We start from the raw sequence: 16,221 nt of genomic DNA on the forward strand, positions 1-16,221 counted from the left end.
AGTATTTCCAAATAAAGCGTTTCACGGTGACTATTGAAGTCTTTTGGTCCTCCAGATGAAGAGTATATTAGCCAGTTAAGAACAACAATAAGAAGGGCGTTCCAGGAATATCAACAGGGGTTGCATGATTAAAGGTGGTTTCCCTTTATTAAATGTTATGGCATTTCTGATCTATGTGGGGAATCAGCTTGACAGAATGTTCTCAGATAAAGGGACTGCAATTCTAGTTTAGCAATGTGGCGTTTGCACTCTTTTTTTCCCCAGAACAGTAGCTAAATGGAACTGAGACCGCGCAGGGATAAACTGTGAAAGAACCATTAAACTGCAGAGCCTTCATACGCAAGATTGGTAGGAATACTCCTAGTGGTAGGGGAAAAACACTTTAAATCATAGCCGCCAATATGAATGCATCATAACGCTAAGTTCCCATACAAGAAAACTATTTCTTAAAAGCATGCAAACCTGAAGATATTTTTTTTATCAATACTCTTGACATAATAATTAGCTTTCATTTAAACAGATGAGAGCTAAGTCTATCCAAGTAATGTTAAAGCAAAGACAATGGAAAGTGATAAATGAAGGTGTCACAGACATAAAGCTTCCTATATAATAAATGTTTATTTTATACAGATGGATTTCAGAGTAGATTCTTTACACAGCTGAAGGCCATTCTTCAAGATGGCCATCATAAAAATCAATCAGGTTATTACATCTAAAAAAAAAAAATCTTACATAAGAGAAAAAGATATGTGTTCTCAAAACCGAATTCTGCATTTCCCCAAATTGTAATTACCCTTACAAAACAGTCATAAATAAAGTGAAACTAGACTACAGAACAGGCGCAAGTAGTAGTGGAGTATGATACAGTGCTATTGGAGGGTGGTGCAGATGTCAGACTCCCTTGTCAATCACTGGTGGAGCGTAGTTAGGCGGTGATGGTGTATATGTACATCCAGAGCCGTTCTTACAGTGGGACAATGAATAGGAAGGAATGTGCTGGGCAGAGGAACATTACTGCCTGCTCTTCAGAGACTCCACTAACCTGCAACACAAGGAAAGCAAAGTCTCAGAAATAAAGTATCAAGTCACCTAGGTTATAGACATCTATAGCTAAAATATAGCAATTAACATATTTATTATATATCCTTCCTTAATATTGGGGTTAAAGGAAATCTGTTAGATCCCCTAAGGACCCCAAAATGTCACCAGTATGTTTCAGAGCCATATGACTGCAGTACAGTGTGTTGTGTTTCAAGACTGTTGATCTGACCGGCAAACAACACCTTTACACAGCTCACGATTTCCTAATTAGCCAGGACTAGTCTATTCCCCAGATTAGTCCTGCCTGTAACCACGCCACCCAAGTGTGACATCTTCACCGTTCACTGCTCCCTGTCATAGCTTCAGTGCAGAAATTCACACACTGGTGCCAGAACTTTTGCACTGTAAAATGGAGGGCTGTGGAGTCGGAGTCGTGGAGTCGGAGCCCATTTTGGTGGAGTCGGTATAAAATGGACCAACTCCAACTCCTAAAATATATAATAAATTGGGTACAGTAGTTCAATGCAGTTTGTGGGAAATATTTTTTTATAAGAATTTGGGAAAGTTCTGAGATGTCCTATGTCTGTCCTATTCCTGATCTAAGGGTCTAGACTTTTAGCTGAGATGAATCTGTGCTACAGTAAATTTATCACTTAAACATGAGCCATGTATGAGGGAGTCGGAGTGGTGGAAATTGAGGAGTTGGAGTAGGAGGTTTGGCTTACCGACTCCACAGCCCTGGTAAAATTAATACGTTGACTCGCTTACCATTCCATAGCTTCATCGAGGCCAGTGCCTTTGGTAGCTGATGTCTTGAAAATTTGCCATTTGCGATCCTTCAAAGCGGGTAAACCTAATGAATTTGCTACCTCTGTGGGGGTCATTGCCTGTTCCATGTCTTGTTTATTTGCAAAAACCACTAGAATGGCCTTTTTCAGCTCCTCTTCCTAAAAGAAAAATGAAATTGTAAAGGGATTTGCTTTTTACGTATGTGCAATAAGTAGATATTTAGTCTTCCAGTATGAAGTGTAGCTTCAGATTTTGCACATTAAGGGGTTATCCAGGACTATATTAGTTGTTAGGCCCATAGTAAAAAAAAAATAACAGGCAGGTAGTTGCTAACTACCTGTGTTTTCTGCCCAGCGCAGATCTCTGCCGGCACAGATGGGTCTCTGACCACGGCTTCTGCGGACATCATGTCGAAAGAGCAGCGGATTCTCTTCTGCTTTGATGACAGGGCATCTCTGCCTATGTCATGCCTTTTGACAGCCGACTCCCTGCTGCATAACTGCGGGGAGCTGGCTGTCAATCAGCATGATGTCGACAGTCACGTCCCATTGACAGAGCAGCCCAGAAGAGCTGCTCTGTTGACATGGAGAAGCTGAATCACCTGCCTGTTAATTCTTTTTTTTTTTTTTTTTTTTTTACTATGAGCCAAAATAACTTAGTCCTGGATAACCCCATTTAACATTTTTAAAGAAAATGGCCAAACTAACAACTGATTATTTTAATATATATATATATACACATGAGAAACGCAGCAAAAAATGTTATGACTGCGACAAGTGAATACACCCTCGGCTCAGACACCCATAGCATTTACTCTCTACCCTAAACTCAAGCTAACCTGGTCTTAAGCGATTGACAATGAGCATGTGTTTTTTATAAGTATATATGCTCTACTAGCAAAAAAAAAATCTGGGTATTAACCCCTTGACGAAATAAGCCATATATTTATAGTGGATGTACACACTTACCATTTGAAATGGGTGCTGACTGTGTTACACAGATGGCACCCAAGAGTAGCTGCTGCAATTACGCTAGCTAAGGTTCCAATCACAAGACTTCAACCCTCTTAGGCCACGTTCACATGTTCAGTATTCGGTCAGTATTTTACCTCACTATGTGTAAGCCAAAACCAGGAGTGGGTGATAAATACAGATGTGTTGATGTGTTTCTATTATACTTTTCCTCTGTTCCACTTCTGGTTTTGGCTTATAAATACTGAGCAAAAATACTGACCAAATACTGAATGTGTGAACATGGCCTTATTTGCCTCAGGTAATTGTGGCATTTAAGAGGTTAGGAAAGGGCGGGGATGGGTTAGTTTTTATTTCTGATGCTCATCTGCCCCCACACAATGTGACAGTAAGGTACTCCTAGGCTGTCATGGCAATCGGGGCCTTCATTGGCTGCCATGTTAGTACACCTATGAAGCCAGATTTTACAATACACTGCTATACTACAGTATTGTGGTGTATTTGTATAGTCGAACAAGCAACGCAGGTTCACGTCCCCTTAAGAGGGCTAATTTAAAATGTAAAAAAATATATAAATATTTAAAGAAAATGTCTCAAAAAATAAATAAATGGAAATGAAATCTAAAAAAATATATATATAAAAAAGTGAACATTTGGCATCACTTCATACATGATTAGCTAATAACTAATAAAATATTTATCCCATAATAAAAACAGGAACAAACAAAAAAAAGAATATCAAAATTGCAGAATTTGCTCCCCCAAATAAAAAGATAATCAGAAAGTCTGACGCTATGTGCCCACGATGCAGAAATGAAGCAGAAAATTTCTGCATCTCCCTGGCAGAAAAAACGCATGCGGATTGTACATGCGTTTTTCCTGCAGAATACATGCGGATTACATGCGGATTCACATGCGTTTCCGCATGCAGATTGACCAGCGCTTTCCAGGCGATTTTAGCATCACTTGGAAAGTGCTTGACAACTAGGTCACACTGTATAAATCCATGCAAACAGCATGGATTTATATAGTGTGAACCGTAAAAATGAAAACAAATAAAGCTATACTCACCCCCGATGCCCGGCGTGGCTGCAGCGCTCGTTCCTCTCTGCTTCCTGGATGCCGGCATATCACGAGACAGAGCGGTGAAGGGCCTGCGGTCACATGACTGTGACGTCACCGCAGGTCCTCAAGCGATGCCGGCATTCAGAGAGAAGCCTTCGGAAAGGTGAGTATAAACTTTGTTATTTTATTCTTTTTTTACAGGTAGAATGGTACCCAGGTCTGGATGAGAGTCTCCTCTCCTCCAGAACTGGGTACCATCCGCACATAGAGACGCATAGAAGCCGCTTGTAAAAATGTACAGTTGCGGTTTCTATGCGTCTCAATGCAAGTCAATGGCGGGAGTTCCGCTGCACTTCCGCAAAATTAAATGACATGTTGCGGATTTTTGTACGCAGCATAAACGCTGCGGAAAAATCCGCAGCATGTGCATAGAACATGCGGAATCCCCTTGGGGACCATGGGGTGCGGATTACCTAGCGTTTAACAAGCGTTTATGCTGCGGAAATTCCGCACCATAAACGCTTGAAAAACGCTACGTGGGCACCCAGCCTTATGGGCCCTAAAATCATACCAATAAAAGCTACAGCATATCTTGCAAAAAGCAAGGCCTCATACAACCCTATTGCCAAAAAAATAAAAGTTATGGCTCTCAGAATATTGTGACTGATTCAATCCTTTTTTTTTGCAAGTGTCAATTTTTGCTTTATATAATTAAACAAAAAAAAAGAAAAGAAGAAAATCTATATAAAAATTGTCATCACAATAACTAACGTAACATACTGACCTGTGGAATAATAAAACAGAGTCTTCAAATTATTTTTACCACTTAGAAAAGTTAGTGACAACAAAACCCAAGAGCCAACATTATTTGACATTCTCTTACTTTCCAACCCTCCTGGAGCTTTTCACTTTTTAACAGTACATTATATGGCAAAATGACAAAGCTGAAAGCTACTAGTTGTCCCACAAAAAACAATCCCTCATATGGCCATGTTGATGGGGAAAAAAAAATGTATCTTTAAAAACAAGGGAGAAAAATTATAAAATTGCTGCATTTAAAAACTGTGCCAATGTGCAGCAAAGGCACAATATGCAGAGGTTTTCACACCGGCTCTCATGGGTTTGGGACCAGAAATAGGATTATAGAGCTTCACCCTAAGGGCCCGATTTATGATTTGCGTTTTGTTTTTTTTAAGTCACTTCTTTGTTTTTGTCTTGTGGTATTTGCTGATGTTTATGCGCCAAATTCATTAAAATGGCACATGAAGGTCATTAATTTTGCACAAAGTAAAAAAATGTGTTGTTTTTTTTTCTCTCTTAAGGGTCCGTGCCCACGATGCGTTTTTTTAAGCGTTTATGCTGCGGAATTTTTGCAGCGGAAAAGCTTGGGAAACGCTTGGTAATCCTTCCCCCGTGGTCTCCACAGCGTTTTTGATGTGCAGAAAAATCCGCAGCATATACATTATTTGTGCGTTTACGCATGCGGAATTGCCATCTACAATGCATTAGAAAACGCAAGGCAATTCCGCATGTGCAAAACGCGCGAAAAACGCGTGTCAAATTCGGCACGTGGTTTTCCGGGCAAGGAGATGCAGAAATGAAGTGGAAATTTTCTGCTTAATTTCTGCATCGTGGGCACATAGCCTTAACCATTTTTACAACTTTGTAATGCAAAAAGTAATGTTTCTTGAAGTGTTGGAAAAACTGCGTAAAAAAACACAAAACTCTGCATACATAAAATTCTGGAGTAGAATTGAAACACATTTTGCAAATTTAAAAAAAAAAAAAAAAAAAAGATACATCAGATGAAAACATTCGAAAACCCTAAACCGTGCCTACAGTGGCGAACTTAAATAAAATTTTAAAAAAGTCAGGCGAACACATAAAATTGACTTAAAAAATACTTACACACGTGGTCAAAATTGTTGGTACCCCTCGTTTAATAAAAGAAAAACCCACAATGGTCACAGAAATAACTTGAATCTGACAGAAGTAATAATAAATTAAAAATCTATGAAACTTAACAAATGAAAGTCAGACATTGCTTTTCAACCCTGCTTCCACAGAATTTAAAAAAAAAATAGACTCATGAAATAGGCCTGGACAGAAATGATGGTTCTTCTTAACTTAATATTTTGTTGAACAACCTTCTGAGGCAATCACTGCAATCAAAAGATTCCTGTAACTGTCAATGAGACTTCTGCACCTCTCGACAGGTATTTTGGCCCACTCCTCATGAACAAACTGCTCCAGTTGTCTCGTGTTTGAAGGTTGCCTTTTCCAGACGGCATGTTTCAGCTCTTTCCAAAGATGCTCAATAGGATTTAGGTCAGGGCTCATAGAAGGCCACTTCAGAATAGTCCAATGTTTTCCTCTTAGCCATTCTTGGGTGTTTTTAGCTGTGCGTTTTGGGTCATTATCCTGTTGCAAGACCCATGACCTGCGACTGAGACCAAGCTTTCTGACACTGGGCAGCACATGTCTCTCAAGAATCCCTTGATAGTCTTGAGATTTCATTGTACCCTGCACAGATTCAAGACGCCCTGTGCCAGATGCAGCAAAGCAGCCCCAGAACATAACAGAGCCTCCTCCATGTTTCACAGTAGGGACAGTGTTCTTTTCTTGATATGCTTCATTTTTCCGTTTGTCAACATAGAGCTGATGTGCCTTGCCAAAACCATCCATTTTTGTCTCATCTGTCCATAGGACATTCCCCCAGAAGCTTTGTGGCTTGTCAACGTGTAGTTTGGCAAATTCCAGTCTGGCTTTTTTATGATTTTTTTTTTCAACAATTGTGTTCTCCTTGGTCGTCTCCCATGAAGTCCACTTTGGATCAAACAACGATGGATGATGCGATCTGACACTGATGTTCATTAAATAAGGGGTACCAATAATTTTGACCACATGTGTATAACACTAAGAACTTGACAAAAAAACAGTTGTAAATGAAATAGTGAATCATGCCGAAGTCTCAGTGTTAGGGGTCTTTCACACGTATTGATATTTCCGGTACTGGAAAAAACAGTGTCATCCTATAATCCCTCATCACTCTCTCTCCAATTTCTCCTCATCTCAGTCTCATGTGGTCTCCAGGTGCTATTTCCTCACCGTCTTCTGCTCATCACCTCTTCTCCATTGCTTTCTAATGTTTTATCTCTTCTTGCTGTGCTGTAGGGGGCAGGCCCACCTGAGATGGCTGAGGCAGTGTGTGCTGGTGCAGTGTGACAAGCTAGGGAGCCACAAGAGGATACAGTGGGGGCAGTATGAAGTTCAGGCAGTGTGTTAGGTCAGGAGTAGTGATGAGCGAGTAAGTTTTGTTAACCCTTTCGCCGAGTATGCTCAGCCGAGCACCGAGTATTTATAGCGTGCTCGGGCTTTAAGTTCTCGTCACTCCGTGAACATGATTTGCAACTGTTTGACAGATTTAATACATGTGAGGAATGCTGGAAAAACAGGCATTCCTCACATGTATTAAATCTGTCAAACAGTCGCAAATCATGTTCACGGAGCGACGAGAACTTAAAGCCCAAGCACGCTATAAATACTCGGTGCTCGGCTGAGCATACTCAGCGAAAGGGTTAACAAAACTTACTCGCTCATCACTAGTCAGGAGCTGTACTGTGCCTGCCCCGGAGTAAAAGAGGAGCAAGGAGCAGCGTTGTGTCCCCCCTTTTTTTTTTTGTTTACAACATGGTGCACCTGATCTGGTGTGAGGTGGCCGCCCTAGGTGGGAGCCTGCTCCATGTCGCAGCCCTGCCCTTATGCACTAAATACAAGCACAGGATAACAGATCTATCATAAGCACGCACTTTACCCAATGAAAACTTTAAAGACTAATGGTGGTAATAAAGAACACATTTGCCGACAATAGAGCCAACATTCTACAATGTTACTTCAAATATATATTGTTACCTCTAACATCGCAACCAGTTCAGATTTGGAAATCCCAATCCTGTCTCTGTCACAGCTGTCTACCACATAGATGACAGCATCTGTGTTGGAATAGTAGCAGCGCCAATATGGCCTGGAATAACACAAAAAAAGACACATGACACCTTAACACTAGAGCTTCTGAAACTGTAAGAAAACAGAAGATGCTTACATCGTTATTTTTCAGCTCATTTAACCTACACACAGAGGAAAGATTCAGTGGTGCAATTACATTTTACTTTAAGCTTTAGGCTATGTTCACACATCATGGTTTTTTTTTCTGCAGCAAAACCTGATCTCTTGCCAGGAGGTTGTTCAGGAGTTTTGTTGCTGTTTTCTTGCTTTTTTTTTTGGTGCGTTTTTTCACTGTCTTTTTGTCTCTGTTATGCATGTACATAAAGGTCAGTGGAAAAAAAAATCTCATTCTGGTTTAGGCACAAAAAAATGCTGAAAACTTGACACCTGTGTTTTTGGTGCGTTTTTTTCACCGCCCATTACTTCCAATGGGTGAAAAAACGCTGAAAGAAGTGACATGCTCTATTTTGCAAAAAAACATGCAAAGCACAAAATCCTGAACAAAAAAAACAAACCACGATGTGGCTACTGCAAAACACAGCTGAAAATTTGCATAAAAACTGCTGAAAAAAACATGATGTGTTAACATAGCCTTAAGGGAACCTGTCAGCTTCCCTATGCCCCCTTATACCTCCTCCATGTCTTTAATTCAACCCTTAATATACTTTCAATCAAGCCCCTTTATGTGGCTTATTGCTTTGTAAATTACCATAAAATTATTTTATAACCTGGCCTGTGATACGCTAATTAGTGGGCAACTAATCAAGGGGGCGTTGTATCCCCCACACTAGTCGTCCCACTAATCATGTTATCACTCATCTGTGGTGAGTGGACAGATTCCCTTTAAAGAGTAACTACACCATATGATTTTTTTTTTTGGATTATTTTGTCCTCTTAATTACAATCAGATCGGTGAGACCCCCGACCGATCACTCAAAGAACCCCACGGTGAGGCCCCTAGTTCATGCATGTGTACTCAGGACAAAACTACATAATAATCTTATAAATGTGCCCCTGCTGTGTACTGTGTAATGGCTGTGTCTGACCGTACAGGAACATGGTCTGATCATACCACGTCTCCTGGGCAGGGAAGGAAGAAAAAGAGTGTATACTGACAGCAAAGCACAGGATCACAGCTGATTCTTTCTGTGAGGTAAAACATTACCTAAAAACAGGCAGGAAAATGTTTTACCTCACAAAAAGAATCAGCTGTGATCCCGTGCTGTAATGTCTATATATTCTCTTTTTCTTCCTCCCCTGCCCAGGAGATGTGGTATGATCAGACCATGTTCCTGCACGGTCAGACACAGCCATTACACAGTACACAGCAGGGGCACATTTATAGGATTATCTCAGCACAGGAACATTTTTTATTAACAAATCAAATTGTGGAACTTATTTTTCAAGATCTATTGATTAAAATGTACTTTGTTTGTGGGGAAACCCCTTGAAGGCTTCTTTCACAGTTTTTTTTTTTTTTTACACCGCACCATCAACTGTACAGTGGCCAAGGTCAGGGACTGCACATCTGCCCTTAATGAATAAGAGTTGTCCTGCAGTACCCCATTACAGCCACTATACAGCTGACAGAGCTAGCTCCACAACTGATCACATCCGGCTGCTGATCGGGGGGTGTTCCAGGTGTTGCACCCCCACTGATCTAATATTAATGACCAATCGTAAGGATAGGCCATCAATATAGAAGTACTGGACATCCCCTCTAATGTTCCGTATATTAGACAGTTATATAGACAATTGATTAATATGCTAAGCGAAAACAAACCATCAGGACAGATGAGTGATAAGTTGCAGTATAGGTTACAGAGAGGAAAATCTAAAAATCCCCTTCTAAATAGACCCAAAATAACATCAATATTACCTGATACTGGTTTGTCCTCCAAGGTCCCACACTTGAAATTTCAGATTCTTGTAGGTTACTGTCTCAACGTTAAAACCAATGGCTGGAGAAGAGAATAGAACAACACTGGTTGTAATCAGCAGGTTCAGATTTACATGTTGGAAAAATAAAATATCACTTAGGCTATGTGCCCATGATGCAGAAATGCTAGATATTTTTTCCGCTTCTCCCTGGCAGGAAAAACTCATGCGGATTGTACATGCGGATTTTACATGCATTTTTCCTGCCAGGGACAAGCGGATGTAAAGCGTTCTTCACTTGCATTTCTGCATGTGGGTCATCAAGCGCTTTCCAAGCGATTTTAGCATCACTTGGAAAGTGCTTGACAACTTGTTCACACTATATAAATCCATGCAACCGGCATGGATTCATAGTAGTGTGACCAAGTTAGTTAAAAAAAAAAAGAATAAGAATGGTAAAAAATAAAGATTATAATCACCTTCCGATGTCCTCCCGGTGTTCTCTCCGCTGTGTCCGGTGTCTTGGGCGGCTCGCGGTGGTGTGAAGGACCTGCGGTGACGTCATTGAGTCATGTGTCAGGTCACATGACTCAATGACGTCATGGCTGGACCTTCAAAACACTACGAGCCGCCCAAGACACCGGACACAGCAGAGAAAACACCGGGAGGACATCGGAAGGTGAGTATAATCTTTATTTTTTATTTTAAATTCTTTTTTTACAGTTTCTATGTACCATCCGCACATTGAGCGGTGTGATATCCGCTTGTGCACATGTAGTGATGCAGATGTCAAGCGGTCCAATGCAAGTCAATGGCGGCGATTACGCTGCGTGTCCGCAAAATTAATGGACATGCTGCGGATTTTTGAGCGCAGCATAAATGCTGCGGAAAAATCCGCAGCATGGGCATTGACATTGCGGCTTGTCATTGGGGACCATGGGGGGCGGATTACCAAGCGTTTACGCTGCGTAAATTCCGCAGCATAAACGCTTGGAAAATGCTTCGTGGGCACGCAGCCTTAAACTCCATAAAAATGGCATGAGAGCAGAATGCACCACTGTGCTTATGTAATGCATCACTAGGTCAGTATGACTGCAGCATACAACATCCTACACAAAAACCTTTCCAAAATCCGAGACAGCTCAGAGCAGTCACTAAATAGCCAGTGTCTATGTACCATTCCACCAAACCAGCCTCCGAAACAGCTCTGATCCCACAGGACATGGACTCTGCAAAACCTCTGAAGATGTCCTGTAGTGTCTGGCACAAAGATATTACACGCAGATGCAATAAAGTTGTCCAGGATTAGAAAAACATGGCTGCTTTTACAATTCAAGACTGACATATTTTGGGCATTTATGAAGGACCCTTTTTTTTTGGAACATTCAAAGAGCTGCACCATTTATATTTTTCTTTCACTGTAACTGTATGAGTGCTGACATTTTGCAGGATGAGGTGTATTCATCAGTCGCACCATTTCTAGTTACATATAAACTATTATTCAGCTATTGTAAAAAAAAAAAACAGCAATTCTGCCATTCACTTTTTTACATTTTAAATTAAATCCACTCCACCCTGCAGCAAAAAATAAGTATTATCTTCATTCTGTGGGTCAGTATGATTATGGCAATACCATACCATTATTTATTTATTTAAAGGGGTTGTCCACTACTCAGACAACCCATTCTCAATCCCCCATGTTTCCCCCCAGTAAAATAATACCACCTATACTCACCTCTGGTGCCTGCGTTGTTCTAGCAGTGTAGACACCAACTCTCTCGTAATTGACACACTAATGAGGTATGAAAGCAGCACAGCTCTCACACCTTCCAAATGTCTGATTCGTCCGAAGGAGGTGAGAGTGGAGCCAGCACTGATTGGCCACAGGGATTGTGTCACATAATATTATCACATGAGTATAGCGGTTATTACATTACTGGGGGGGGACATAGGGATTGAGAAGGGGTGTTCCAAGTAGGGGACAACCCTTTTAAGATACCATCATTTTATGTTTTACTACTTTTGTACATTCAATACACTGGCTGAAAATAACTATTTCTTTTTGTGTAGCCACAATCTGAGAGCCATACGTAATTTCCAGTCAAGAAAGCTGTACGAGGGCTTTTTTATGATGGCACCATTGTGTGGTATACACGATTTTTTGAGATTTTTTTTTATCCCTTTTTGAAAGTTGGAATGAACATTTTTTTAAACACCATTTGGGATAATTGACATGTAATCTTTATTCTAAGAGTCAATGAAATTAGGATGATATTAACTTTATAGTTTTTGTTTATGTTTGTTTCACATCTTTTACACAAACTCACAAACTGGTCGCCATATTTTTATACAAAAAATCTTTGATCTATACAATCTTTGATCACCTTTTAAAGGACGAATTAAAAAAAAAATCAATAAAACTGAAACTGTCTTTTATTCATATATTTTACAATGTGCACCATGCTGTATAATCTCAATTCACTTACGGAGATACCAAATTTATAATTTTTTTTATAAATTTTACTATTTTCAGTAGCAGAAAATCTCTTTTTACAATGAATCTTTTTATGTATTCTTTTTAGGGTGGGGTGGCCTGAGTGGGATGTTGTTAGTACCAATCACTATTGATGAGGCGATACCAAACGTGTATGATTTTTTCAGGTCGTGTTTTTTACAAAACTTCAATCCCGCGGTAGTGAATGGAGCTGAGCTGCAATTCCACACACAAGCATGGTTAGGGCTCATGCAGACGTCTGTGTAACATGGTCCGAGCACGGACTACAATGCATGGACTGGCCGCGGGACCCCTGACCTGAGTGTGACAGTTTCATATATTACTCTGTGAGGCTGTCATGCTCAGGAGACCCGTAGTCAGTCCGTGCACTGCGGGCCGTGCTCAGCCTGTGTTGTGTGTGTGTATATATATATAATAAAGAACTATGAATACTGATGGAGATATTTGTGGTACATACTGGGAATAGTGGTGACAACTTCTCCTACTTGTAATCGGTAAAGTATTGTAGTCTTTCCCGCTCCATCTAAACCCAGAATCAAAATCCTCATCTCTCTGGTTCCAAACAAGCTGGAGAAGATGCTGGAAAAGAAACCCCCTAAAAGAAGAAAGAGAGGTACAGTCATTAGGAGAGCATGTATTATCAAGAAAGCTTAATATATGAACAAGCCATGTCTTATGTAATCTCAATTAGGAGCCTTTGTCTGGCTGTTAAAGCTATGTGGAAACATCTTGTTTTATGCTTCTATCAGTGTATTCTTTGATGTAAATCTCCCACAGAAGCCTCCGATATAGGGCATAGTGTTTTTCACTCCCACTCACTATATTTACTGTGTCCCTCTGTATGGGAAAATTCAGCACACTACGTATTCTTTCTTATATGGTGGGGAAAAAAAAGGTATCCCTAGCATACACCAAAAGAACCCCATGGACATGTTTGGCACTTGTGCCTATTTATTGAGTATGAAAGTGTGAACAGAGACATAACCAAGAAAGTGACACACAGGGTAAATGATGGGGTGCTGATAAGCAGGAGGCTCAGGACAGCTCCACAAGCCATTATATCTACTGACATAAAACCAGAGGCTTCTTAATTCCAGGAGTAAGTTCATCTATAGTTGTGACCAAAATTTGTCTTTTTAATAAAGCCATCAATGCTTGCGGTCATCTAGATCCTGAAACCTGAAGTAGCGGTCGGTCCCCCTGTGCCTCTGCTGCAGCGGAGGCCGGGAGCTGCTAATATTTAGTGCCACTCCACTCTGGCTTGTAGAACATAGTTACCTCTATGCATAAATAAGTCTTTGACAGAGTTCACACACAAAGATTGTACTGTGGCCACCAAGCAAAATCACAACAGCCCGTGACGCTGTGGACCTATAACTGCTCTAACACAGTCACTTACTTTTGCAGGGAAACAGCTTTTTCACCTGCAATACTGATCATAACGGCTGTTTCTTTGTAAATGTGCAGAGCTCAGGTGTGCGGTGTCTGTAGTACGGCCATTGTGTGCACACAGCCTTAGGCTGGATTCAGTATATGGACCCCAATAACCAGACTGAACGTGGGTGTCCTGACCTTACAACCTTCTAAGTGTCTATGAGGCCACATGTTGGTCCATATACCCTGCCTGCAGTAAAGTAGCATTTCAGCAATGCAGTCTGAAGGTGGTTCCATGTAGTGCTCAGTGGGTAAGACGAGTCTGAGGTGCTGAGAACCTGCTCCACTTTCCATTACATCATTAGCATTTCCACAGCACGGCTGCCATAGAAGAAGCTCTTGAAATGGAAATCCTACAGGTAATAATACCTATCTGGTGACGTGTCTGGGCCAACGACATGTAACATGATGCTGCATCAGTAATTTCTGTGCTTGTAACAGGCAGAGCTGTGGACTGCTCAGGTTTTTTCCACAATCTTTACACTAAGCCTAAGGCCACGATCACACGTTGAAGTCAGTATTTTACCTCAGTATGTGTAAGCCAAAACCAGGAGTGGGTGATAAATACTGAAGTGGTGACGGGTTTCTATTATACGTCTCCTCTGATTGTTCCTCTCCTGGTTTTGGCTTATAAATACTGAGGTAAAATACTGACCAAATACTCAAAGTGTGAACGTGGCCTAACAAGGGCTCATTGCGTAGTAGCTGAAGCCGGCAGCCACACGGCGAGTCTATAAACAATGCAAGTGTGCCAGTGCAGCCACAGCCAGGGCCAGATCGGTCCAATCATAGGCAGATAACCATTGCATTTACTCTATACAATCAGATCGTGTGGCTCTGCAGTATCAGGGTGGATCTGCTCTATGACTTGGTAACCACTGTTATCTGATTGTGAGATAGTGAACAAATCACTGGGGCAGTGCTAACAGGTCACAGTGGCCCTTTAAGTGGCTTCTTTAAGGGTTAACCTAGCTCCCACCATCCTGGTGGCCGCACAGCCCTGCAGAGCCGCTGCTCACACCTCTGCCTCCATGTTTAGGAGGGCACTCACCCATGGTGTACGGAGAAGCGGCCGGGCACACACTGCGGACGCTGCTCTGCTCTCACGATCACTCCCGGAAGCGCAGCCCGCAGGTCCACGTCACACACAACACTGACGATTACACACGGCACATTCGAGACAAAATTCTTGGGCAGAAAAAAATTGACATCTAAATGTAGAAAACAAATGGCGGAGGTAGCACGTTTACTGAGGACGGAAGAGGAGTGCAGAAACACGTCCGGTACACTGTAGTACGAGCTCCGCAATGCTGGCGAATCTGCGCTACCCAGTCCAGCGCATGCGCAGTGCTCTGCTGTGATTAGGGTCAGTTAGTTGCTGGACAGGTAGAGCCTGTCACTCCGGAGGCTGCTGTGGGTAGGAAGCGTTCACCTTCACTCTTCTGTTTATTGACGTGTAAGAAGTGACATACACAGTTTTCTGCCTTGCTATATAAAAACAAATTGCAGTGGTGCTGAAAAAATTCTTAAAGGCTATATCTGTGTGTGTATGATGAGCTGTAACCCCCAGCATCTCATGCTGCAGCCCCCAGCATCTCATGCAATATGTGCACAGAGCTTGCACAGGTTATTAGGACACCGTTCACACCTGCGCCGTGCATGCCTGCTGTTCGGAGTCGGACTTGTGTGTCAGACATCAGGCTCACCTTCTGCACCTTTCCCTTGCATGTAAAGCGAATATGGCCGCACAGCAGTTGCCTGTGTACCCAGATGGCTGGAGGTATCTCAATGAAGGGAAAAAGAGTAGGGCTTTGTTCACATAGCATTTGGCCCTATGTTCAGTAGCTCCGTCCGAACCCCCGCAATATGGGATTTGGCCATTTGTACTGACGGGGCCATTGACACAGTCACAGTGTGCTCTGTCATGCATTATTTTTGGCCGTATACGCCTATTGTAGGCAGGCAGCAAGACATAACTTTTTCCAGTAGGGTGAATCTCCTGAGTTTTTTCAAGTGGAAATGTGTTTGTTTTTTTTCCCCTAAAGTTGTTTTTTTGTTTGTTTCCTGAGTGCTTGCTCGATGTTTTTGACCACCAAGTGTTTTTCCAGCATTTTTGAGGCGTCTTTTTTATTAGCATTTACATGTGCTGTAGTAACGATCAGTGGCATACAGGCACCAGGCCCCCCCATCCATCATCGCAAGTTCAACTGTATTGGCAACAGTGATGAAAGGGGGAGTGTCAGCTGACGCTATGGGGAGTGCATTATACTATATGGAGGACTATAGAGAGTGCATAATACTATATGGAGGACTATGGGGAGTGCATTATACTATATGGAGGACTATGCTATACATTATACTCTATGGAGGACTATGGGGAGTGTATTATACTCTATGGAGGACTATGGGGAGTGCATTATACTCTATGGAGGACTATGGGGAGTGCATTATACTCTATGGAGGACTATGGGAAGTGAATTATACTCTATGGAGGACTATGGGGAGTCCATTATACTCCATGGA

General features: G+C 41.6%; 1 protein-coding gene across 1 annotated transcript; it reads right to left on the bottom strand.

The window, feature by feature from the left end:
* Positions 1 to 599: 599 nt before the first annotated feature.
* On the bottom strand, positions 600 to 15,006 carry ARL1 (ARF like GTPase 1). The gene is made up of 6 exons (XM_073651471.1): positions 14,750 to 15,006; positions 12,722 to 12,859; positions 9,751 to 9,832; positions 7,779 to 7,890; positions 1,810 to 1,988; positions 600 to 1,042 (listed from the first exon to the last, which is right to left on the bottom strand). Exons 1-6 carry the CDS (start codon positions 14,751 to 14,753, stop codon positions 1,012 to 1,014), a joined length of 546 nt encoding a protein of 181 aa, XP_073507572.1. The 5' UTR covers positions 14,754 to 15,006; the 3' UTR covers positions 600 to 1,011.
* Positions 15,007 to 16,221: the final 1,215 nt, after the last annotated feature.

Source organism: Phyllobates terribilis, unplaced genomic scaffold (assembly GCF_046119375.1).
Source record: "Phyllobates terribilis strain yellow unplaced genomic scaffold, ASM4611937v1 Scaffold_11__3_contigs__length_659146591, whole genome shotgun sequence".
NCBI classification, from domain to species: domain Eukaryota; kingdom Metazoa; phylum Chordata; class Amphibia; order Anura; family Dendrobatidae; genus Phyllobates; species Phyllobates terribilis.

What these genes read in the sequence shown, in the direction of transcription:
- ARL1 (XM_073651471.1), bottom strand. An exon ending in AGTTGTCACCACTATTCCCA is followed by an intron (nt 9,833 to 12,721) that starts GTATGTACCACA and finishes TCTCTTCTCCAG; the next exon opens with CCATTGGTTTTAACGTTGAG. An exon ending in CTCGATGAAGCTATGGAATG is followed by an intron (nt 1,043 to 1,809) that starts GTAAGCGAGTCA and finishes CTTGTGTTGCAG; the next exon opens with GTTAGTGGAGTCTCTGAAGA.